Source organism: Neolamprologus brichardi, chromosome 15 (genome assembly GCF_056152115.1).
Source record: "Neolamprologus brichardi isolate AB-2024 chromosome 15, ASM5615211v1, whole genome shotgun sequence".
Classification (NCBI taxonomy): domain Eukaryota; kingdom Metazoa; phylum Chordata; class Actinopteri; order Cichliformes; family Cichlidae; genus Neolamprologus; species Neolamprologus brichardi.
The window spans coordinates 28570349-28593864 of NC_142118.1; the positions used below are offsets into that span (position 1 = coordinate 28570349).

A 23516-nucleotide genomic window follows, 5' to 3' on the forward strand; every position below is an offset into this window, starting at 1 on the left:
TGTTGCACATTTCTCTGTTAGGTGATGAGTCTGAAGAATCATGTACATATCAGGTTTTATTTGTTTCTGATGTTTTCTCTGTGCCTCCTGTGTTTATTAGAGTTATTCTTTATGTGCCAGGGTTCTCTGTTTGGGTTATGTCATGTTTTGCTTTGAAGATTAGTTCTAATGTGTCTCCTTGTAGTTTTACTTCCTGCTTATCTTGCATGCCCACTTTTGTGTTTGTCTGCCCCGCTCTCATTAGTTCCACCTGTGTTTGATGGGCTTCACCTCTGTCTAATGCTATATAGTCCTGCCTTTCCTTTTGTCAGTGCGCCATGTGTTCTTGTAGCATTTGTCATGCTTTTAGTCTGGGATTGCTGTTTTCCTTTAGGCTATGTGTGTCTGGATTTTAATCAGCCTCTTTGTCCTGCATTTGGACTGTGTGTTTCAGTGCTTCCTGGAACTGAGATAACAATATTGAGTATGTGTGGAGGTTACTGAGATTGCTGTGAAACATTCACTGGTTGCATGAGCTCATTCTTTAATGTAATGTTTTAAAGGGGGGAAAATCAATAGGTAGATGTATATATTTATATAGAGAGAGATGGATATATATTGGAAGGGTAGCTTAATGGTCAAAGTTTTGTTGATGAAACTGTTTTTATTTTTAATTGTTGCACAGGTCATGTTCTTGCCGTTTCACCTAACGTGGGCAAACACACATTAGTGTTTTGCCCACATTATCCTGGGAAGGGTTTGGATCTTGGGTTTTACAGCATTCCCAATAATGGTAACACTTGAGGAAAAGCATTTTTCATGAACAGTCTCTTCTAAGAATTCTGTAAAATTTGCAAAATGCAGGCAATGCAGGCAAAAGACTGACAGACCTCTCATTGAACATATTAATGTCATTTTGATTCCCCATAGGGCTTTTCTGTAGGATTCTCATGTATTGTAGATGTAACTTCATGCCGTTTAGGAAGAATATGTGCGTTTGGCTGCTTTGGATCCACCAGATAAGACTGAGTGGAGTGGTGTGCAGGTCCTGAAACAATAACAAACAATGGATTTATTGGTTCTGGCTGCAGCTCTGTTTACACAGAGGCACCTCATGCAGGAGCTGATAAAAGCTTGGACATCAGCAGAGTTCCCCACAGAGACAGACACATATGTGAGCAACATTTTTTTTTCTTTTTCTGTCAGGTTTGGTAAACAGGCTGTGCACACTGACAAGAGTAAAATGAAGTTCAGAGTGAAAATCTGGCAGTTAAAGGTGCCCCACACAATGCTGGCTTATCAGGGAGTCAGTGGTGGAACATATGGACCGGATGTTTCTACCAGACTTCCTGGGCCCCTGTCTACATGTTTTATCACACTGATGCTTTATGACCGACATTTTTTTTTCTTTTTTGTAATCTGTTCAAAGTGAAAGGTGACCCCAGTTTAAAAATAAATAAATATACATTTTTACATGTGTTTTTTAAATAAAAAAAAAATAAAACAATGTATAATTGGAGAAGACTTTGGAGCTTTCACCATGAACAGATGACTGATGCTGGGTGTTATTGTTTGGTACATGCTGCCATCTTCTGGTTCTTCCAGTTAGCCTCTGCATTACCCTAAAGTACTTCTCTGCAAACGGGGATGGACTGTCTACATAAGCGTCCAGGGTCACCGTAGACTTTGCGCTACTGTAGACTCGACCTCTGCGAGCATGTGGCTATCTGAAAATGTGCTGTTTACTTTAAATAAGCGCAAATAAATAAGAACAACAGATTCAAATTGTCCTGTGTTCATAATCTCATTTTCTATTATAACATTGCAACATTTTAAATAATACTTTTCAAAAACGTGCATTTTATATTTATAGCAAATTTGTGTTGAATTGAGAAGACAATTATCCTGTAATTAACATTGTTTCAGTGCATCTGCGAGCATCTCCACTTTACCTCTCCAACTTTTTCTCCAACCTACTCAACCTGATCTGTCCGTCTCATATACTCATTTCTAATCCCATTGATTCTTGTCATTCCCGATGAAAATCTTAGTATAGTCACCTCAGTACCACCCCCTGTCTATATGTTAGTGCAAACATGTCCAAACCATACATTTTAACAGGTCTCATTATTATCATGTAAACATTTTTCAGTCTCGCTGCTATCCCTCTGTCACTGATCCCACCCTGACACCCCTTGCTTTGGCTCTCAAACTTAAATGTATCCACCTTCACTACCTCCGCTCCATGTAGCTTCACTGTTACACTTCTCTCCCTCTCAGCTGCATGATTTCTGTCTTGCTTTTATTCAGTTTAATTCCTTTTCTCTAGTGCATACCTCCACCTCTCCCAGACATTGCCTACAAACATCATAGTCCACGGAGACTCCTGTCTGACCTCATCTATCAGCCTGTCCATCACCACTGCAAACAAGGAGGGTTCAGAGCTGATCCCTGATGTAATTCCACCCCCACCTCGAACCCATCTGGCACTCATACCGCACACCTTACCAGTGTTTTACCGTCTTCATAAATGTTGTGCGCCATCTTTACATACTTCTGTCACTCCTGACCTCCTGACTGAAAGTAAATGTTATGTGTGTAATGCACTTTCTTGGCAGGAAACCACACTCAGGCTTCTTAACTTAGTTTCAACAATGCTTTCACATAGCTTCATGGCAGGGCTCAACAACTTTATAGCTTGAAAATCAGTACCAGTTCTTCCCCATTCCTCAGACATGCTCTCACGCTGAACACAGATTGTGTTAAACAGTCTTGTTTAAATCACTTTCCATCTCTTGTAGACATCTCAGCACTTCTACAGGTATTTGGACCAAATGCATTTTCATTCATCGCCCTCATTTCCTCCTTACTAATTCTCTGCACTTCCTTGATTCTCTTTCCTCCATCCACATTCCTCTTTCTCTAATTTTCTACATTATTTCCTTGAAAGCTGTGCCATGTAAAATATATATTAAAAACTGAACTGAACTGAATGAATCATACCAAGACAACATCAAATATTGAAACAGAAGTTTTTTACTGTACATTTCTAAAAACAACACACTGTGTTTACTGGGGGAGACCCAGGAGTACATGTTGCTGTGAAAGCAAAATATTTTACAATCTTTGCTTAATGAAGGATTTCAACTGCTCAACAGTTCAGGCATTGGTGCTATGCGGACCAATGTCCTCCATACCATCATACGTGCTGGCATTTGAACTGCATGCTGATAACAAGCAGGATGTTCACTCTCATCTTTACTCCAGAGGGTAGAAGTATTCCTGGATCATAGTGGTGGTCTGTGCGTTTGCATGGTTTTTGAACATGCATTTGTAAATGCAGTCAGATATCACATCCACAGACTCTTTCAGAACAAATCCTTAGCCCATGCAGTCTACCGCTGAATCACATCTTGAAAATCATAGCCACTCAATATCAATTTTCAGCTTTTTCTATTATGTACAGAAATATGTTAGTGATACTTATTTACTCTAGATCATGAATTCTCTAAATGCTTTGCAATTTTACATCCAGAATATTTTTTTACCTGCTTAGCACTCCTTTTTTGGTTGATTTTCTGTCTGTGAAGCACTTTGTAATGTTAAAATTATATCTATCTATCTATCTATCTATCTATCTATCTATATCTATCTTGTGAGCTGAAAAGATATTTAAAATAAACACACTTCTCAAAATATACTAATGCTTCTCAGTTTTGAGATTACTCTTAAAGCACTGTACCTGCCCAGCACTTAACTGTACACTGTTAGGGAAAAAAAAAAAAAAAAAGATTAGATAAATAATTATGTGGCTGAATATCCAGATATTTGTAAGTGTTGGTGAAGACTAAGCCAGATCTTTCACATGCACAAAATCACAACTTCAGATATGTACTAATGTTTCTAATATAATAAGCCAGAAAAAAGCCTTTCTGCCTTCTTGTAGACGAATATTGGTTAAATTCATTTGAAGTGTATATTAAGGAAAGAATAAGAAACCAAAATGAAACCCACAAACTAGCAGCAAAAGCTCTGATTGGCCAGTGTGAAAGCAGATTTGTCGGAAATAAACAAGTACGTTTAATCTACTTGTAAAAGTTAAACGTGCCACTTCATTGATTGTTTATAACTGAACACTGTAAAAGATCAGTACATCTGGGGTAAAGTAAACAATTTTAACTATGCCACATATTTTGTCCCAGTCCTCTTTTTACTGCTCTCAGACAGGACGGAACGTGAGGGTGAGGTCAGCACTCCGGTGTGGGATGATGTAGCGCTCCTCCCTCAAGAGACGCAGAAGCAAATCCTGGGTGTCCTGGGGCCAACGGTAGATTCTGGTACTCTGAAGCCAGCTGGGTACATGAGTCTGTAAGAGGATACGAGGGGTAGACGTGGGTTAGCATGCACAGTCGATGTACTTAATCCTCTGGATTCATGGGCCTTTTACCTGGAACCTAACTGCCCTCATCTCTTTCCTGTTTATAGTCTACGTAAAGCTGTAAACTTTATTTGTCCTTTTCTTTTCAATCAGTTTTTTTGGAGGGTTTATTTCCTCACATAGGTTTTACTTGTGCTTCCAATGCAGGGGTGATGGTGAGTGGTTTATTAAAGGGTGAGTTCACACAAATCACAAAGACGTGTTCCCCCCCACCAATCATGTGTTGATCAGTCTTACCTTGGCTGCATTGGGAAACATCACAGGAACCAGTCTGAAGTTCAGGCAGCCTTGCTGGATGTACTCATTTTGAATCTGTGCCATTGTGAAAGGATAGTCAGTGATAGAACTAAACAAATGCTTCACTCATGAGTTAAACCAAAATGTATTTTCCTTGTCACCTAACATTGACTCAATTACACATTGTGATTGATGCTCTGACAGAAAGCAAAAGAATTTGACTGCACTCTGCTCTGGCACACTAACACAGTGAGGAATCTGGGAGGAACGGTTCTGTTTTCAGTTCCTGGGAGGTATTTCCTCATTCTTCCATGCAATTGAAATGTGAGGGGAGGTACTATAATGATACAGAAAAGCCACAAGAGGGAGACATTGTGAGAAAATATTTGCTTCTCAGTTCCTAAGAGACCATTTACCTGGTTGTGGATGTACTTGGTGTGCAGGCCATGCTCATCGACTCCATCTCCTTCCACATCCGCTTTGTACTTGGGGCTGATGGCCACAATGATCAGCACTGATTTCTGTCAAAACAATCCTCACTGTCAATTTTTCAGCACAGCTGTGATAAGAGTTGAAGATTTGCCTAATCAAACTCAGCCGTCACACTTACATCATTCAGAAAACGGTCCGTCCATTGGTTGATACCCATGTTTCGGATTGAACTGTCAAACATGTCGAGCTGAGGAAAGGCAGAGCGAGTGAGAACATTTGAAGTGGAGTGAGCATCTGCGGGAAATCAAAGGCTGATGAACGAGTGGACTTACTGAGGGTCTAAAGCCTTGGTCCACGAGAAATTTAACAAAAATGAACATTTCCTTGGCTATGTCCACTGAATATGTGATAAAAACTCTTCCTGTCAACGAGGGAGGGGAAAAACAGAAAACAAAAAAACCCATCATTCATTATCCTGAACAGAAGGGAAACATGAAACAGAAGGGAATGATGCATGCTTTGGCACATGGTGGGACTTACTGCACTCCTCGGGAAGACTGATGGTCCTCCTGATCTCCTTCGTGTCTGATCCTGCGCCTGCAAGGTCGGAGCAACCCACGCTGACCTCATGCATCACGTCTAGAGGAGGTGCATAGGGAGCCGCAGAACCACTGTGACCATTAAGAGCACCTTTAAGTTGCTGCCCATTTTGGGAGAGATTCCTGTGGAGGGAAATGATGAGAACTGACCACAGAGTGACTCACAACATATGGTATTGGGGAAAGTATTCCACCAGTGAACCAATGCTGGAATTAGTAGATCATAATGACAAACATTTTCTGGTGGGGTTGAGGCTCCTGGTGTCGGGCTGCTGGGTAACCCGAGTCTTGATGACGATAATTATCGCGTCCGCGCGGGTTTGCTGGCGGGCAGCACGCGCGCTGTTTCAGACAGCTTCCCTGCATTGGCATGTGGCCTGCAGACAGACACAGAGGAGCAGACATAAGTTCCCCTTTCAGATGGTTTAGCAGAAATGAGATGCAGATTGTCCTGCTTCTGGAATGCAATAGCACATTTAGGCCATCGTAGTCTAAGGAGCTTGGAAAGAAAAGCGTCTGGACTTGAAAACCTTTCACCTGTCATCCGAAAAGCTTCTTCAGTTCTAAATAGCACATTTACTGTTTGTTTTTGAGTGCTAAAATTATGGTTTTAAATGACTGCTGCCTACAACCAATAATTTTTTTCAGTGACATTCACAATATGTCACAATATGACCAATTATAGTTATCATTTGTTATGGGACACTCGATGTTTCCATGTTATTGAGCGCCAGCCACAAAGTAAAGATGTCTTAAAGCGGGCATGAGTTTGGTGTTTTAGTGTCCTATGACACAGTATCAACAAACAGGGCTGAAAAAGGAAGCTAAATAGAATCCCATTTTAAAATGCTTAACGTTTTTACAGCCTGTTACAATGTGGTACAACAGTGCTGACTTCTGTGTGAATTTGTTTTCCTGCTCACCTGGTTGGATTTTTTTTTTTTCTTCACAGGCCTAAAGTTGTGGGTGTGATCGTTTATGCTGAAAGGTTTCAGCAAACAGTAGAGAAACCTATGGATTACGTATTTTTTTGTTTTCCACGTAAATCTGTGGACTCCAAACATATCAGCAAAAACTGAGACATTGTAAGGGATTAAGGTACAGATTATTTTTCCTTTAATTTGTGACCTCTTTTACTGTGTTCTGTGTAAATATTGGATAATTTTTCAGATCTACTTAAATGAAACAATCCAGTGGTAATTCACTGACATACTCACGTGGCATATGTGGAATTGGCATTTTAACATAGTTGATGCTGTTGAAGTCCGATTTGAGCGGTTGGGGGGGCTCCAAGTACTCTGCATCGTCCACAGAGTGGCTCCAGTGCTGGCTTGAAGGGCCTATGGGGTCTTGCTTATACTGCACTTTCTGTCTTAGGCTAACATGCCAAAAATCTTCCATGAATGGGGCATTCACATGTCGTGAGAGTGGTGCTGCTGGGGAGTTAATGCGAAACTGGTGCTTATACTGGTTCTCAGGGAATTTACTCAAGCCCACTTGTTGTGCTGCCCGCTGTGGAGGCTCAAATTCACGGGCCTCTAGCCTTTTGACGGTCTCTGTGTGTGCGTTACACTGTTCACATGGGGGGAGCCGTTCCAAGTCCAGAGTCTCACCCATTTCAACAGGAATGCTATGATGGGGACAAGGCCCTGAAAGCAAGAAGGAAAAGATCAACAAGTTTTTACTCACTTCACTGAAAATGGCATTTTTGGCAAGCTGATAGCTCTGTGTCTGTGCTTTCCTACCTTTAAAAGGGTCCATTTTCAAATTTTATTTTACCAATTAAAAGTGTCTTTGGCCTCTGTGGTGAAAATAAAAGCAGTGTTAAAATAAACTGTTGCAACATGGCACCTTAAAGACAAACACACACAAAAACACACGCACACACACACAGCAAAACGCCCTACATAAAATCAACATGGCGGTTACAAACCGAGACTAGAACCACAGGGAAAAACATTACCCTTAATACGGCAAACTCTTCTCGGTAGAAGTATTCATGTGTTCTTTTATTTTTCACACTGAAACAAGTGAAAACGGAGGATCTCTACAGGTGGGTTGAAGCGTAACCTGATCGTGACAAACAAGTACAAAGGTCAGAATCATTCATCAAAAGCAATGCCAGGTATTTATTTTTAAACAATAACTAAAAAAAATGGCAAAAGTTAACTTGGTGTTTGACATTACAAGTTAAAGAACAAAGCCAATGTGTTTTCACACCTACCTTTGCTTAAAGCTCCTCAGCCCCAGCACAAACCTGTTTTGTGGCAAACAGGAAACATTCCCGCTGCTTGTTCCTTCCTGTCTTATGCAAATCTTGTCTCGTGACCCATTTATGCAAAAGGTGTGGAGCGTGAACTCCAGGGCTGCCAATCAGGTTGCCTCTTCAACCAGGTAGGCAGGCTGCAGCCAGCCACATTCAACTGTTTTGTTGGAAAGGTGTCATGTTTTGTTTTCATCACACATTGTGAAGCAATGAAATTGAAGCAGCAGGGGGAAAAAGGATACACAGGACTTGACAGGTAAAGAATATATTCTGCAGCATGTATAAAACAGTACTGAACTGTGTTCTCAGTAGATTTTATACAGTGACCCATTTTCAAGGCCATCAAACAAGAACATGTTTTTGTTTCATAACTAGACATGATCCATATCACACCCAAGTCTGATTTTCCTTTTTTGTTTTATAAATAAACTGTATTGACAAAGGTCCACAGTCGGGCAAAAGGTTGTATATAATGGTTCTTTGAGCAAAATGCATACCATGTTTTTGTGTGGATGGGAAAAAATGCAGTAACTTCTGGGTCTGAAAAGAGAACTAGTTTAATATCTTAAACTTGCATTCTTTCTGATGTTCAACACTGGTCATTCCTGTGCTTGGAAGAAGAAACCAAGAGGGGTGTGTCATTAAGCTAGATTACTAGGTTAGCAAGAAAGTCTTGTTTTGTTGTTTGTCATGAAAGTGTCTCTCTTTCTACCTGACTAAAACATTGTGGTAATTTAACCTGAACAGGAGCGGGTTATGTTCAGGATTTCTTTTTACAAACGGCTGGACTTGCATATGATTTTTTTTCTTAGTAGAATTTAAATTGTACCTCTGTACTGTACCTCACTGATATTGCAAATGAAGCGCAGCTGTACAAACGTCACAATGTTGCTGGAATATTCATCTGGTGATGCAGAAAATGTGTAAATGTTCATATACTTGATTCTGATCTGCTGCTCTTTTACAGCGCAGTTAGTAGAATGCAGAACACACACAAAGAGCACCTGTCAATCAATAAAATTGATTTAACTTCTGCCAACAAACTAAATTTCCACATCGCCTTTATTAAGGTACAGGGCAGTTTTAAAGTTCCAGAGCTCTACTGTGAACGATAGGCAGAATTCATAGGGATAATTTTGTATGGAAAAAGATCATATGACACAGCAAAGAAAGGCCGCCTCAACAGAGAAAGTTGCAGAAATTATAGTGTGATATCTCTCATCTCTGACTGGGGTTTTAGGTTTTGTCAAGTCAGCTTATACAAAGAAAGCCTGGCTTATTTCCTTTGTAGTACACCCTTCAGTAGTACAGAAGGTTGATTTTAAAACAACAAGAGTGCCCAAAATCAACCTTCTGGGTTAATAATGTAACTTTAGTAACCAGTGACTGTTGGTGACGATGTCAGTAGATGTACTTTATATGTTGGCATCACATACAGTAAAAAACATAGACGTAGGACCCCGGTTGGAAAAATTCAGCCAATATGCAGTTCCTTAAACCTGCCTTCTGTCTCAAGTCCACCTGATGACGATAGTTGTGAATGCAAAAGGACTCCCAGTCCCATAGAAGTCCATGGAAAAATGGCTTTCTGACTTAGAAGGAAAACGTTTTGAGAGGTTGAGTTTATGGGCTCAGTCACTCATTTTGGGCCATATTGAATACAAAATAAATTTTTAAATCTCAGTCATAAATGTTTTAAGAAATAGAGGCTTATCTGTGGCATTAATTCACAAAATATCTGTTTATCTGTTGGATTCAGCTTTTTGGGACATATGTATAACTTCATAGCAATCAAGAAATTGTTGAGGTGTTTCAGAGCAGGTCATCCATCTGTCCAATTTGGGCTTTTGCTGCAATCTAATATTGTTGTATGTATTGAGAGCCATGACACCAACATAAGTATTTTAATCTTTCTTTCAAGTCCTTGCACTTCATTTGACATTTTGACACCTTTTCAGAATTTGTCCCAAGTATCTGTTTTTGCAATATATTCTGTTAAACAAGTTTTTCATATACACCATCTGCGTATATGCTGATACTGTTCTATCTGTGTAAACCAACCAAACACATCATTCTGGCTTTAGGTTAATATCAAACTTGATGAGTTTCCGGGGATACAGCTTGTAAAAGTAGGTAAGTGTACCTTGATTCATGGCTTTTGTGTTAAAACTAGTTTAAAGAAGAAACTTAAACCTTTTTATCTTCTTGGAGTTCGTTCTATTCTGTAGGTTTTAAACTGGTTAGCACCACAGACACAGGGTTGCTGGAATATGAAGCCTTATGATCCACCACTGAAAAAACTTTCATGGTAGTATTTGTGAGGACAGAGCCCAGTTCAAGTGCCTTCTCATTACAAGTCAGTACCTGGACCAGCTCTTGCCGGAAGCGTCGACTGACCATACAGTAGAGTAGGAAGTTTGTGGTGGAGTTCAGGTTCTGCAGCATGTTGGCAATGTCTCCGGCAATGTTGATTGGAATGCTGTAGTCATTTCTATTAAAATTCTCATTATTGTAGTTGGTCCTCAAGATGCAATACGTGACAAAACGAGGAAGGCTAAGCACAACAAAAGCCACAGAGACGGTTCCCAGCAGGAGAATGGTCCTCCTCAACATGCCCCTCGTGCTTTTACCCTGCATGACACGATACTCCTCTTTAGTGAAGAGCTTACTGGTGTTGCACAAATGGTACCCAATGAGGTAATTGAAAATGATAACCAACACGATCGGAATTCCTCCTGAGAGGAATGTAGTTATCCACACTATAACAGTAGTGTAGGTCTCATTGCGGTATAGACATCTGGGCAATGTGATGTTCTCTCCATCCACTGTGAGGTTCACAGGTGTGACAATATTGATCCAAGCCAGAGGCACAGAGACCAGGTGGGATACCAGCACAATAGCTATGCAGGTAAGCTTAGTGACCCTAGTTTGGGACAAATACTGTTTGACAGCTGTGCTGCGAAGGACCAAGTAACGCTCGATGGTGAACACCACCACAATCCAAGAGGAGCTGTAGAGTGACCCATACTGCAAAAATCCCAGAATGCTACACCAGGGGTAAGAGTGCCAGAAGGGCTGCAGGGTCCAGAAGGCGAGAGTTAGGTCAATAAGAATTACCCACACCAAGTAGAAAATGTCAGCAATAGCTAGACAACTGAGGTAGATGATGGCTGTGCTGGACATCCCACAATTACGGAAACAGATCATGTAGAATGTGAAGAGGTTTCCTAGAACAAAGGGTAGGAACACAGGCCCACACTCATTTATTGATCATTTGGTCAAAGATAAAAGCTAAAACCAAGGATGCATATGATATTGTACACATCCACAAGATAAGTAGCAAAATTAATCTGATATCCAGTTTTCACACATTTTTAACTATTCAGGAACTATTTAGGAAACTTCATCTCATGGATTTCATCAAGGATTTGGTAGCTAGCATACATCAGCTAGCTAATGTTGTTGGTAACAGAGTAGCTGTGTCCAAATTCAGAGGCTACATCCTCCTGAGGTCGCATTTGTAGGCCAATTACATCACAACGACGCGACAAAGGCTTGAAGACTGAGAAAAAATAATTCAGATGAAAAGTCAGAATTCTGACTTTTCTCAGAATTCTGACTTTTTTCTCAGAATAATGACTTTTTTTTTTCTCAGAATGCTGACTTTTTTCTCAGAATTCTGAGATTAAAGTCAGAATTCTGACTTTTCTCAGAATTCTAGAGAAGAAGAAAAAAAAGACGTGCCCACTTTTTCTTTTTTTTTTCTCCAGTGGCCCTAATCCTCGTCCGCAGCTAAATACGCAATGTCACATTTCTATTTCTACTTGGTATATATGAAAAATCTAAATCTAAAATCTAAAGGGATTTATTGACATATTAAAACGTCCTTAACGTCTAATCTTGTGCATTGTTATATTTTGATGTCCATTATTCCTGATAGATCATGGAAAGCCAAACGCAATACAAACCTGGAATGCCGATGACACAAAGTAAAGGGTAGTAGATCTTCTGGATAGTAACAAAGATGGATAAAGTGGCTCCCTCCATTGTTTGCTCACATGCTAATACCTGCAATAAAACCACTGGATGTACAGTAAGACAAATAATGTTCAGGGCGTTGCATTGTGCAGCTTTTTAAGACCTACTTGGAAAGTTTTAGGTGTAACTGTTAGGAAACATATTGTACATGATGACAACTGTTGAGTTTAAGGTGCTAAAAATAGATTTACATTTTATAGGCTACTTTGTTGTAAACTCAAAATAACTCTACATGAAAGCTGGCCTACTGTGTTAGGTGGGTTTCATCTGGGTGTAACTAAAACAAAGCATTAATGGTTTCTGAAGAAGGTTATGTTTTTTTCAAATCTCTGTCACTTGGAAATTGCTTGTCTGCGGCCCTGTGTTACTTGAGAGAAGTTAGGGATTGATGACATACTGTAATCTTGATGACATACAGAACCATACATATAGCTTTATTCTTTCGTCCTTTTTACCTTTTAGGAGCTTCGAAACTCTGTATGAATATAGCAGTCTTTACTATTAAAGTGAATTAAATTAGACTTACCTAGTTTTTGCAGGATGTGATTGCTGTGCTCCTTTTAGCTATAAAGTTGCCACATAAAGGGGAGTTTTTCCACAGAGATGCATCCCAGCTGGTTATGAGTCCACAAAGACAATGGTATTGATAATATGAAGGAGAGATGGTGAGGGAGCTCCACCAGCTGCTCCAATAAGGCTTTGGGAGGGGGGAGTCACACCACCTGACATACGGTTGAAGGGAATTTTCCTACACAGTGGAAGCTAATTTCTGGCAGCACTAATAACACACTACTATACTGAAATGACCCCCCTCCCACTCGTGTGTTTTGAATGAAAAAACTTCAAGCAAGAAAAATAGACAGAATTAATTTCTTCCTCTCTATGCAGGTTTGTGAAACCTTTTCGTTGGACAGCTCCACTGAAATAGAAAGTCATATGAATTTGAAATGAAACTCTGAGATTTCTGATCATTTTTTGTAAATTTACATAGTGAATTGCTCATCACAATTACTCTACAAGTTTATCCTCTAACACATTCACATCTTAAATCTGGGACTCTCCACCATCATAACCTTAGAACTGAAGAAGATTCTCAGATGAAAGGTGAAACGTTTTCAAGCAACTTTAAAAAAAGTCCACACACTTTTCTTTCCAAGCTCCTTAGACTACGATGACCTGGATGACACAGGCACATTTACATCTCCTTTTTTGTCCTAATCCTTGCTTTTTTGGAACATAACTTTTCCTTTGAGTTCCTCTGAGTATGTTGTCTCTCTAATTTTGAAAAACTTGAGAATACACTTTAGGACATTATTGTGTGCTTTGCATATTACCATTGCAGTGCTGAGCTCAACTAAATTGCAAAATTTCGAGGCAGATTTTTCTTTTTAAAAAGATGTGCCTCCCTCCTTTTGAATGTAGTACTGATTCTGCAGCTGGTTTCTGTCTAAAATGGTAGGTTGCACATTGATGGAACATCAAAGCTGCTCTCATTCTTCACTGGCAGCATTGACTTTTTAAGCTCTAAACTCTCCCAAAGTAAAATTAGCAAATTATTTTGGATGGTGGTGCTGCTCAACTTTAATTCCACTCACAAACAATCATACATTCAACCCACCATTACCTGTGATCCCTGAGTGTGTCGGCATAAGTGGAAATTGGAACGAGAGTGGCTGAGGAGAAGTGAGTGTGCGTGAGAAGAGGAGTGGCGGCGTTTGGACTGAGTGAAGAGCGAGCATGGATTCCCTCCCCTCTATCCCCTGGAGCCCTGGACCCCTGCCCCACTCACTGTATATACAAATCACTGAGGTTTCACTCTTGTGTCAATAAATTGTCACCTTTATTGCTTGCCAGAACGCTGTCTGCGCTCGAATCCATCTGTTAGCCATGACAAGCTGTACAGTGTGATTAAAGTAATTAGAAATAAGTAACATAACTTAGCTGTGATCAGGTGAGATGTGGTGCTACTCTAAAACTGCTTTTTTGTGAATTTAGCCAATTAAATTCAACAAGATTTAAACAGATGTTTCACAAGCTGTATGGCTGATTTATTTAGTGATTTTTTCAAAAAGTTAGCAAATCTCTTTACTGTACTCTGTACTCATACTAGCTGTCCTCTTTTCTGCCTTCAAATCCTACTGATCAATAAATCAAACAGCAGTGTACAAACAGAATGCTTTAGCTGAGTTTGGAAAATTTGTTGTCATGGAAAAGAAGTGATACATTTCACATAGAAGACATATTGATTAGTCAAACATAGGTGCAACAATCATTAATGGCCATTAATGGTAGTGTTACCAGTTGGTGAGCCAGAGACCTGCACTTTCAGTGCTGGAACACTGACTTTAATCCAGGGGTAGGCAACCTTTCTGATGGCGAGTGCCATTTAAAATTTCCTCAGAAGTCAGTGTGCCATATGATTGCATTATGATTCACTCAGATATACACTTGGTTTATATCTGACCCAGATAGACTGCAGGTCATAAACTCTTACCTGAAGTTCAGTTCACCTGACACTCGGACCGTCGGCTGCCTCAGGTCTCTCCTTCTCCTGCCTCCCCTCTACCCCATCCACCTGCTGGCCTCCACCGCTTGTTAATGTTACTGAATCTGTGGAAGCTCAGCCATAGCCACCACCAAACAACTCAGTTATTTTTACACACCGGCCAGCATCTGGCCAATCCACCACCTTTCATTGTTTATACCGTTCCAAAAAAAATAAAATAAAATCATCAGCCCACCGGGCAAATGCCTGGTATGCCCGATGGCCAGTCCAACTATGGTCGTGCCATCAGTTAATCCTTCGGGCATGCGTGCCTAGGGTTGCCGACCCCTGCTTTAATCCTACTTAGATATGTAAGTTTTTGAAAAAAATCTTCTTCTAAAGGTACTTTTATTGCACCATGTTTATTCACTCATGAGCTGCTGTAACATCAATTAAATGGCTGAATTACCACCTCAGGTGTTTATTCAGGTGTGTTGCAGCAGGGACACATTCAAAAGTTCAAGGACCCCATCCCTCAAGGACTGGAGTTTGACACCTGTGACCTAGGGGAAGCATGTATAATGCAAACAGAACTGGTCCTACATCAGGGGTGTCGAACTCCAGGCCTCGAGGGCCGGTGTCCTGCAGGTTTTAGATAACATCCTGGGTCAACACACCTGAATCAAATGATCAGTTCATTGACAGGCCTCTGGAGAACTTCATGACATGTTGAGGACGTAATTTAGCCTTTAAATCAGCTGTGTTGGATCAAGGACACATCTAAAACCTGCAGGAGACCGGCCCTCGAGGCCTGGAGTTTGACACCTTTGTCCTACATGGAACCCCGTGGAACTCCAATATTAACCTTAGTGTGTGAATAAGACTCCCCATTTACATGAACAAACTGGAGTCTATTGGAGAGAGATATGACTCAAATCAGTGCGGCGCAGGACCTTTAATACCTGCGGCCTGCTCTAATCTCTGTAATAAAATACGGTCAACAGTATCGAACGCTACACCGAAGTCTAGCAGGACAAGCAAAGAGATAGGTCTATTTGTCACAGGTCATAAGAAGATAATTTTTAACCTTCTGAGTGATGAGTTCCTAAAACTGACTGAAACTCTTTAAATAAACCATTCCTCTGTTGCTGCTTTACAACAATTCTTTAAAGAACTATTGAGATAAAAGGAAGGTTGGAGAGTGGCCTACAATTGGCTAAGACAGCTGGATCAAATCTTTTTAAGTAATGGTTTAATTACTGCCAGCTTAAAGGCCTGTAGGGGTACATATTAATGGCACATAGCCCACAGACTTAATGGTAGGACTTCTTGAGCAGTCTTGGAATCGATCTTGAGTCTAGGAATGGAATCTGACAGACAGACTGGTTTGAACAAAGTGATTACTGAAGTTATTCACTGCGTACCAGCAAGAATTGTACGCAGTGAGAATGTCACACTATTAACATGATAATCAGGCATAGAGCAGAGCAGCTACCTAAACTAAACTCCCACGGTGTTGGCACATTTCATTGAAGAGGATAACAGCAGGCGGATTATATCCTTAACTTAGCTACAGCAATTTCAGAAAGACATCTACAGTAATGTAATGTATTTGCTACTGCTGTGTAATCCATGTTTTTAAGAAAAGACAAATGAAGGTTTTCAGGGAATACTATAAAATCTTTAGTTTTTATAGTATATGTCACAACCAGATCCAGAATAAAATTCCTCCTCCTGCTCTGCTGCTAGCCACAGCAGCCTCCTGTGACTGTGAGGGTTTGTTACCAGTTGTGCTGGTACTAACATGTCAGTTAATTTGTCACATTTTGCTGCATCTATTTTTAGTTTCTCTTTCTCTCTTTTCAGCTCCACCTTTTGACCACTTCAAGTTGTGTGAGGGCACAGGGAAAGTAGGTGAGGGCCTGGCTGCCACTGGCTCTCTTGCTCTGTGAGCATGCAGTTTCTCTTGGTTTCTCAGGCAGGTGCACACATACATGTAAAACACTGGCATTGGTCATAATAAGTGTCTTGGAAAGAGTGTAAAATGTTTATTGGTCTTTTCTGAGTTCCAAATGCCAAATCACTGAATTAACAAAACGAGTCATGTTAATAAAAAATGGAAATGAAAGATACAAAGGAGAGAAGTTAGCGACACTTAAAACCCATTTAGCTGTACAACTGAAAAATGAGGATTTACCAAAGGCTGTGATACCATCTGCATTAAGACCAGACCAGACCAGAGCTGGTTTCAATTTATTTTCAATGCGTTTCACATTCAGACTCCTGTGACATGAACTGGTCCAGAGCTCCCCTGATCATATAGTCCAAATGTCTCTCGAAGGATCACCTAAAAGGGTTAAATAAAATCAAAGACTCAATATAATCATGTCACTTAAACATAAAAGAAGAAGCAGCTCAGGAGGTAAGATGGTCCTGGTTCAGGTGCAGCCTGTTGATCCTGCAGGCTCGGGTGGAGGACGTGCAGGAGGAAAAACCCCACGATCTGTTTCAAAATGAAGATTCTCAATCAAAGACATTTATACTCTTAAATGAAAATCCTTCTTGTCTCCCAGCTACAAAATAACACACCAGTGGTATAAAGACAGAAACATTTCCACCCAAATAGCAATGAGGGATATGTCAAAATCCTTGTACGTTGCTGTGATTTACAAAAATGTGGCAGATCGTTTGTAAAAGAACCTGCAGCAGCAGCAGCCTAACTAGAAGCTTTTGTGACGGGAAGGCAAAAAAAAGAAGAAGAAAAAAGAGGTGGACTGTGTCATGCTCACCAGGAGAAACTTTATGCAATAACACGTGTAACTGAAAAGTAGAGAATAAAGCGATGAATTCTCTTTTATAGGAAATGAGAAAAAATATAGAGCCTTCCAATTCAATCTCTAGAAAATAATAGAGAAGCTACAGTATAATACACATACAGATTAACTGTGCCTCCTCAGGTACTTGACTTTCTTTTATCATTATTATTACTTTTGTGCAGAAGAAAATAAAATCTGAAACGGAAGCAGACAAACTAAAACAAGCTTTTCTTATTTACATTGAATACAAGGAACTGCATTAGCACAACCCCCAGTTAACCCCAGTTCCATCAGCTTTGTTAACTATGGCATTTACAGAGTTCAGACACTAGGGGGGCGTGTCGGAGACTGAGGGCGGTGTCGTCAGGGGGTTTGTATTGGAACCCAAGTTGAGCTGAGGGAGCTGTACACATCCCTAACATAAAAAGGCCAGGCTGAAAAGGATCCATAGTTTTTTTGTTTTTGTTTTTTATATAACACTGCTGTAGCTAATCGTGTCCAGGCCTTGAGCTGACCCCGAGAGAGAGAGAGGGAGAGAGAGAGAGACAGAGAGAGAAAGCAAGAACAGGGTGTGGGGGGTGGTAGCGGTGGGTTAGAGGTTGTCCCCAGGCTGGTACTGAGGCTCGGTGGCTGTGAAGTAGTCTTCCAAGAAGGCTTGCAAGTACTCAAAGGTGGGCCGCTCCTCTGCGTCCTTCTTCCAGCACTGTAGCATCAGCTCGTGCAGCGAAATGGGGCAGTCCTGTGGGCACGGCATCCTGTAGCCCCGCTCCACCTGCTCCAGCACCTCTCGGTTGTTCATACCTGAAAATTAAATGCAGGAAGCAGGTGAGAAAGAGCGCTCGGGAGCTCTGCCTGGGATCACGCAGTGATCAAATTCAAAAAATCAGTGCTTAACGTGCTGAATCTGCAAAGGGCTGTTTAATGAATATCTGTTTAATTAAAACCTCTAACTGAAGAAGTGGGTACAGAAAGCAAAATCTACAAAATAGTGTTACTAAAGTTTTGAAATAAACATGTCTGAACATGTCGTGCGTTGTTGGTCTTAAGTGCTCCTCAGTAACATTCAGTATTCATTATTTACTGGCACTTATGCTTATGTTGGTTGTTGCTGTGGTCACCCTACTGTGTTCTTCTCTTTTTGCTTATTTTCTTTTCAGTAGGTGATCAAACAGACACACAGCAGTAGATGGAAGCAGCTACAAAGTTTGTTTTTCTTCATGTTGGAGGTTGTTAATCAGGTGCTTTGATGAAGTATTCCTGTCGGCTTTTTCTCAGTAAAGATTTGAATGTTGATTACAGCTGGTTGTTCTGGATGCTAGAAAACCCCTTTTTTGACTCCACCTGAGCTCACCATCTCTTTAATTTCTTTAATCCCATCTCTTCGCTCTTTGTAATCCCTCATTTTGTAATCAAGTTATTCGAGTTACTCAATGCATTGTTGCAGCCTTATATTGACCAATACAGAACAATGGGAAAGGACAAGGAACTCAACGAAGAATTGTAGATTTATACAAGTTGGGAAGGTCTTCTGGAGCCATTTTAGACGAGTGCTGATTCAGATCATCAGTTGAAACAACTGTACTCAAGTAAAAGTTATTCTGATGGTCTAACATTGGTTAGGTTGTTTAGGAACAACTCATGATCCACTGTGGCTCGAAACCTGCCAAAAACTGGAATCTGCTGGAACACAGAGTCATTGCCCTCAGTGGTTGACTAAAATTTGAAGCCAAATGCCTTCTGGAGAAAAGCTTTATGGTCAAATGGGACAAAGAATTGAATTAGTTGGCCACAATGATGAGAGATATTATTGCAGTAGTAAAGATGAGGCAAAGCTGAACTCTGTAACAGTGTCAAGCATGGTGGTGGTAGCGTCATGCTCATGGGATGTTGTGCTGCTAGAGGCTCGTGGTACATTGCACAAATTGAACGGAATAATGGACTACCTCCAAATTCTCCAACTTCATGGCAAAGTAACAGCCAGAAAATTGAAACTGTGTTCTAACACAGAGGCCTTCCCAACACACCAACCTCATGCCTATTAAAATTTGTGGACTATGCTTCATGCCAACCTACTTCAATGAACAGTCAAATATCCAGTCTGAATTATGCTAGAAGCTTGTTGTTGGCTCCCAAAAGTGTTGAAGTAAAACTTGCCACGAGACATTTAACCAAATTTTACAGATGTTGTATAATTTTGACCCTGAGATCAGATAAAATTCAATGTAAATTCAAATGATGTCTTTTCCCTTCTTAAAAACAGCTGAATTCTAAGGGGTCACTTTCCAGATGATCTGAGAAATCTTCCAGTTTTTAACTGAATCGGGCAATAATCTTCATCTCAAGAGTCTCCTGGGTAGGATAGTTCTCTTTCTTGAGTCCATTTTTCTGCTATTTTGTCCACTACCTTATAAAGCTGTTAAGGTGCTGCTTTCCCCTCAGCTCACTTGCAAGCTAACCGTCCTCACCTTCTCTCTACAGCAGAACCAGCCCACCAGCACCATCTGGTCAAACATGTGTTCCCCCTCCCTGCATGGAGCTGTATACGGAGTACGCCCCAGCCTCTCCCAGTCTCTTTCTTTTTGTTTCTGTGGAAAATGTATCTTGTCCCACAGGGCAGCAGAAGTAATTAAGGGTTAGCTCATATTCTGGCAGGGAATCGAAGGTTACCCAAGCGTAAAGGAACATTTTAATCCCATAAACAGCAGCAGGAGCTGCCTGTTGTGATAGCTGTGTGTACTTTGGTAACTGCTCAGTGTTTCGCAGTTCCCCTTTATCTAGCCCCTTAATCAGTGTAGACTGAGCGGCTCAAGGTGAAAGCAGCTGAGAGAGCAGAGCTTAGCTTCTACTGTACCGTTTGACCTTTCCCCTTCCTTACCTGGGTAAGGCACCCGACCCTTGGTGACCAGCTCCGTCAGCAGGATGCCGAACGACCACACGTCTGACTTGATGGTAAACTTCCCGTACAACGCGGCCTCTGGGGCGGTCCACTTGATGGGAAACTTTGCACCTGAAGGAGAGCAGTGAGACCACATTAGCATTAACAAGGAGAGCATGTCTACACTTCAGGTTTATTCAGTTTAACATGATCCTTTTTTCTGTTATACTGGGCCTTCACAGTCCCTTATCATTTTAAACTAGCTTGATGAATTTATCTTTAAAGTACATACATATATGTGTGTGTGTATATATATATATATATATATATATATATGTGTGTGTGTGTGTGTGAGTGAGTGTATGTGTGTAAATGCATATTATTGTATATGTGGTGGTCTTTCTCTTTTAAGTTAGAGCTTTCACCATGCTGGTAGGGTGAACAATGCTAACGATACCAGCAATACAGCCTGTAAAAAAATTAGAGGATAAAAAGGAACATTCACGTTTTCTCTTAGGTTCCCCTTCACACGCTGTCATTGATTGTAACTGATTAAACTTTAAAAGTACTTCCTGGGAAAAGTCAGGAAGGAAATTAGAGACCAGAGATTAAACATTAGAGGTCTGACTTTTAAAAGTGAAGTGAAGCATCTAGTAGAGAGCAAAGAACATGTGTGCAACAAAATGACTTCATTTGTCAAAGGGAGGAAAGAAATTACAACATAATGACAGTATCTGCTGAGCACATAGAAATGGCATGAACAGCTGCTATGAGCTTCAACTAACCAGCTGGGAAATGACGATATTTACAGTATGCTGAGTGCTGGCGCGTACATTTGTTATAAACGTTAATCTAACATGACCCATAATTCTGCATGAAACTGTCTTTCTGCACATTTAAAGTTCAAATGTGGAAGAAAATGTTCCTTTGTTGAATTAAAAGGATTAAACCCAAGAATTATTTTATGAGGTCACAGCGACGTCTGACAAATATATTCTAATCAGTTCATTGTTGAGTGCAGATTTTCAGCTTTAATTCAAGAGGTTTAACTGACAAATACTTCCATAACCAGACGAGGGTTGTATCCTTTTTATTTCATGACAAATGAAACTTAGATTACATCTGAAGTTGATTCAAAGTGTTGAACTTTAGAAGCTGCCAAATCAACAATCTGATTGGTTTTAAACAGAAGAAACACCCTCTTTCCTCTCAAGGACACTTTTGAGAAGGCAGGTGTGTCACTGCTAAAGTCTGCAATCAAGAAATGTCTCCATGAATGTAAATACGGGTGGTTTACAACACTGTGCAAACCACTAATGCACTCAAGAACAGAAAATATGGAGAGAGAGAGAGAGAGAGAGAGAGAGAGAGAGAGCGCTTCTGAGCATGATCGCGTTATAGACAAACACAGCTGAGGCAGTGTTATGGCATGTATGGCCTTATGTTATACTTATGGTATCAATTTGAAAATCTTATGTTGCTTCTTTCTTAAGTAATTATCTTATTATATTGTTATTTACTAGGCAAATCACAGACTGAAATAACTAATGCAGTGTTTCAGTTTTTGGTGACTCAGATTCAGTTTCTTATGAATGATCTTAAGTCTTAGTTTGCTTACTGTTCAGATTTTCACCGTTGTGTATTCCCTCAGTGTTTCCTGGCTTTTCCCTCTGTGTCAGATTGCCTATGTTTAGTTTAGCTCCGTGTTTGTGTGCGCCTCGCTCCTTGTTTTATTTTGGTAGCATCTGTCTCTTGTGTATTGTGATTAGTTTTACTTCCCTCAGCTGTGTCTTATTCTCTATTAGCACTTAGTGTGTCTGAGTGTATTTAAAGCCTCGTTTCTTTGTACGAAGGCGTTCACAGCCTGATTTAAATTTTGTTTCTTCCCTGTAATCACCACTGTTTCCTTCTTGTTGGCTGTCAGTTTTCTTGTGAATACTTGGCTGTGGTGTTTTCCCTGTGTTCCCTATTGAGCACAATTTGAACTGTTCTTTTTCTGAGACAGAATAAAACTGTATATTCTTAACCCTTTATATAGTTTTAACTCTATTTTGGTTTCAGAAAAATCTATTATTGGTGGTGGGGCGTTGACTTTGAGACAGACTGGCGATCTGTCCAGGCTGTACCCCATCTCTTGCCTACGGTAGCTGGAATAGGCTCCACTTTGTCCATGACCCTGAATTGGGTAAGCGGATGAAAATTGATTGATGGATGAAATGGCAATTAGATCAGAAAAAGGTCTGTGGATATTTATTTATGCTTCCAGAATGCAGAATGTACAAATATGATTTCTCCAAGTCAGGGAACAGCTAGCACAGCCTGATATCTGAATATCTCAAAGGCTTCAAGGGTCAATAGTGAAGTAACATGATGTCCAGTTTAAAATCTCTCTGTGTCTCTGTGGCAGGGAGTGTCTTCCCTCAATGTCTGTGTTATTGAGAAAAATATTTGGAGCTGACTGGCTGTGCTGGCTAGTCATTTTCTTGTGGGTGTAATGCAAAGCTTGCAACTCCCAGAGCGAATTTCCTCCATGATCTAATGCAGTCAGGCAGCATGTGAGTTTGTGTGAGTGGGAGCATTAAGTATGTGCATTTAACATCGTTTCTGAGCGAGTTGGGAAGCAGTTAGAAGCCCTACCTTGTCGAGCCGTGTATTCGTTGTCTTCGATGAGCCTTGCCAGGCCAAAGTCTGCGATCTTGCACACCAGGTTGTCGCCGACCAGGATGTTAGCAGAGCGTAGGTCTCTGTGGATGTAGTTCATCCTCTCAATGTAGGCCATACCTGCTGCCACCTTGAGAACAGCACAGAAGGCAACAATAGCTAAAGAAATTTCTGTCTCAACTGTGAGTTGCTCTCACTTCATGAGAATACATTTAATAGCATCTATATCTATCTATCTATATCTATATCTGATGGTAGGTAAAGCTTGTGTTTTGATAGGGCAGCCCTCAGTAAGATATGTCGTTGCAGTTTGGATTGGTTTGATTCAACTTCTCTCTTGATGACTCTCTATTTGCTAAAGATTTGGGTCAAATAAAAAGAAATTGACAATAGAAGCCCTCAAGTTATCTCTTAATGAAGTCCTCTAATCACATGATTAGAGCAATCATAAAGTTGCTGTTTTGAAAAGAGGACAACAATAAGGGTACACTGAAACCAGTGTAGAATCATATTTTATAAAGAAAAAAGCTGTAGAATTACTGGCACAAGTTCTGGGGTTGAAAAAGTGAGCCAATGCAGAAGTGCAGTTTCTGGAGTGGCCACTAGAGGCGGACTTTAGCCTTTAGTTGTTCTAAAATGCTGGAGCAAGAATCCTAACAGAGAATACTAGAGAGCGTAATTCTCTTCATT

At 40.5% G+C, this 23516-nt stretch overlaps 3 protein-coding genes across 6 annotated transcripts in view; all 3 read right to left on the bottom strand.

Annotated features, from left to right (window-relative positions):
• Positions 1 to 2995: 2995 nt before the first annotated feature.
• traf3ip2a (TRAF3 interacting protein 2a) lies at positions 2996 to 7979 on the bottom strand. Its single transcript, XM_006796292.3, has 11 exons — positions 7910 to 7979; positions 7649 to 7755; positions 7431 to 7486; positions 6903 to 7334; positions 5921 to 6062; positions 5627 to 5808; positions 5419 to 5507; positions 5265 to 5333; positions 5071 to 5175; positions 4655 to 4729; positions 2996 to 4345 (listed from the first exon to the last, which is right to left on the bottom strand). The coding sequence occupies exons 3-11, from the start codon at positions 7444 to 7446 to the stop codon at positions 4199 to 4201; spliced, it is 1257 nt and encodes a 418-aa protein (XP_006796355.3). The 5' UTR covers positions 7447 to 7486; positions 7649 to 7755; positions 7910 to 7979; the 3' UTR covers positions 2996 to 4198.
• A 2189-nt stretch (positions 7980 to 10168) lies between these two features.
• On the bottom strand, positions 10169 to 11998 carry LOC118454605 (putative G protein-coupled receptor 139). The gene is made up of 2 exons (XM_035910096.2): positions 11920 to 11998; positions 10169 to 11178 (listed from the first exon to the last, which is right to left on the bottom strand). Exons 1-2 carry the CDS (start codon positions 11996 to 11998, stop codon positions 10169 to 10171), a joined length of 1089 nt encoding a protein of 362 aa, XP_035765989.2.
• A 4509-nt stretch (positions 11999 to 16507) lies between these two features.
• The window catches only part of fynb (FYN proto-oncogene, Src family tyrosine kinase b), a 77186-nt gene continuing 70177 nt past the window's right edge, over positions 16508 to 23516 (bottom strand). For all 4 annotated transcript variants that reach the window (XM_087852642.1, XM_087852640.1, XM_087852643.1 and 1 more), the window contains 3 exons: positions 22803 to 22956; positions 20166 to 20297; positions 16508 to 18091 (listed from right to left, as the gene is read on the bottom strand). In XM_087852642.1, coding sequence (XP_087708768.1) covers positions 17883 to 18091; positions 20166 to 20297; positions 22803 to 22956 — 495 coding nt within the window. In that variant the 3' untranslated portion in view covers positions 16508 to 17882. The remainder of the gene's footprint in view (positions 18092 to 20165; positions 20298 to 22802; positions 22957 to 23516) is intronic.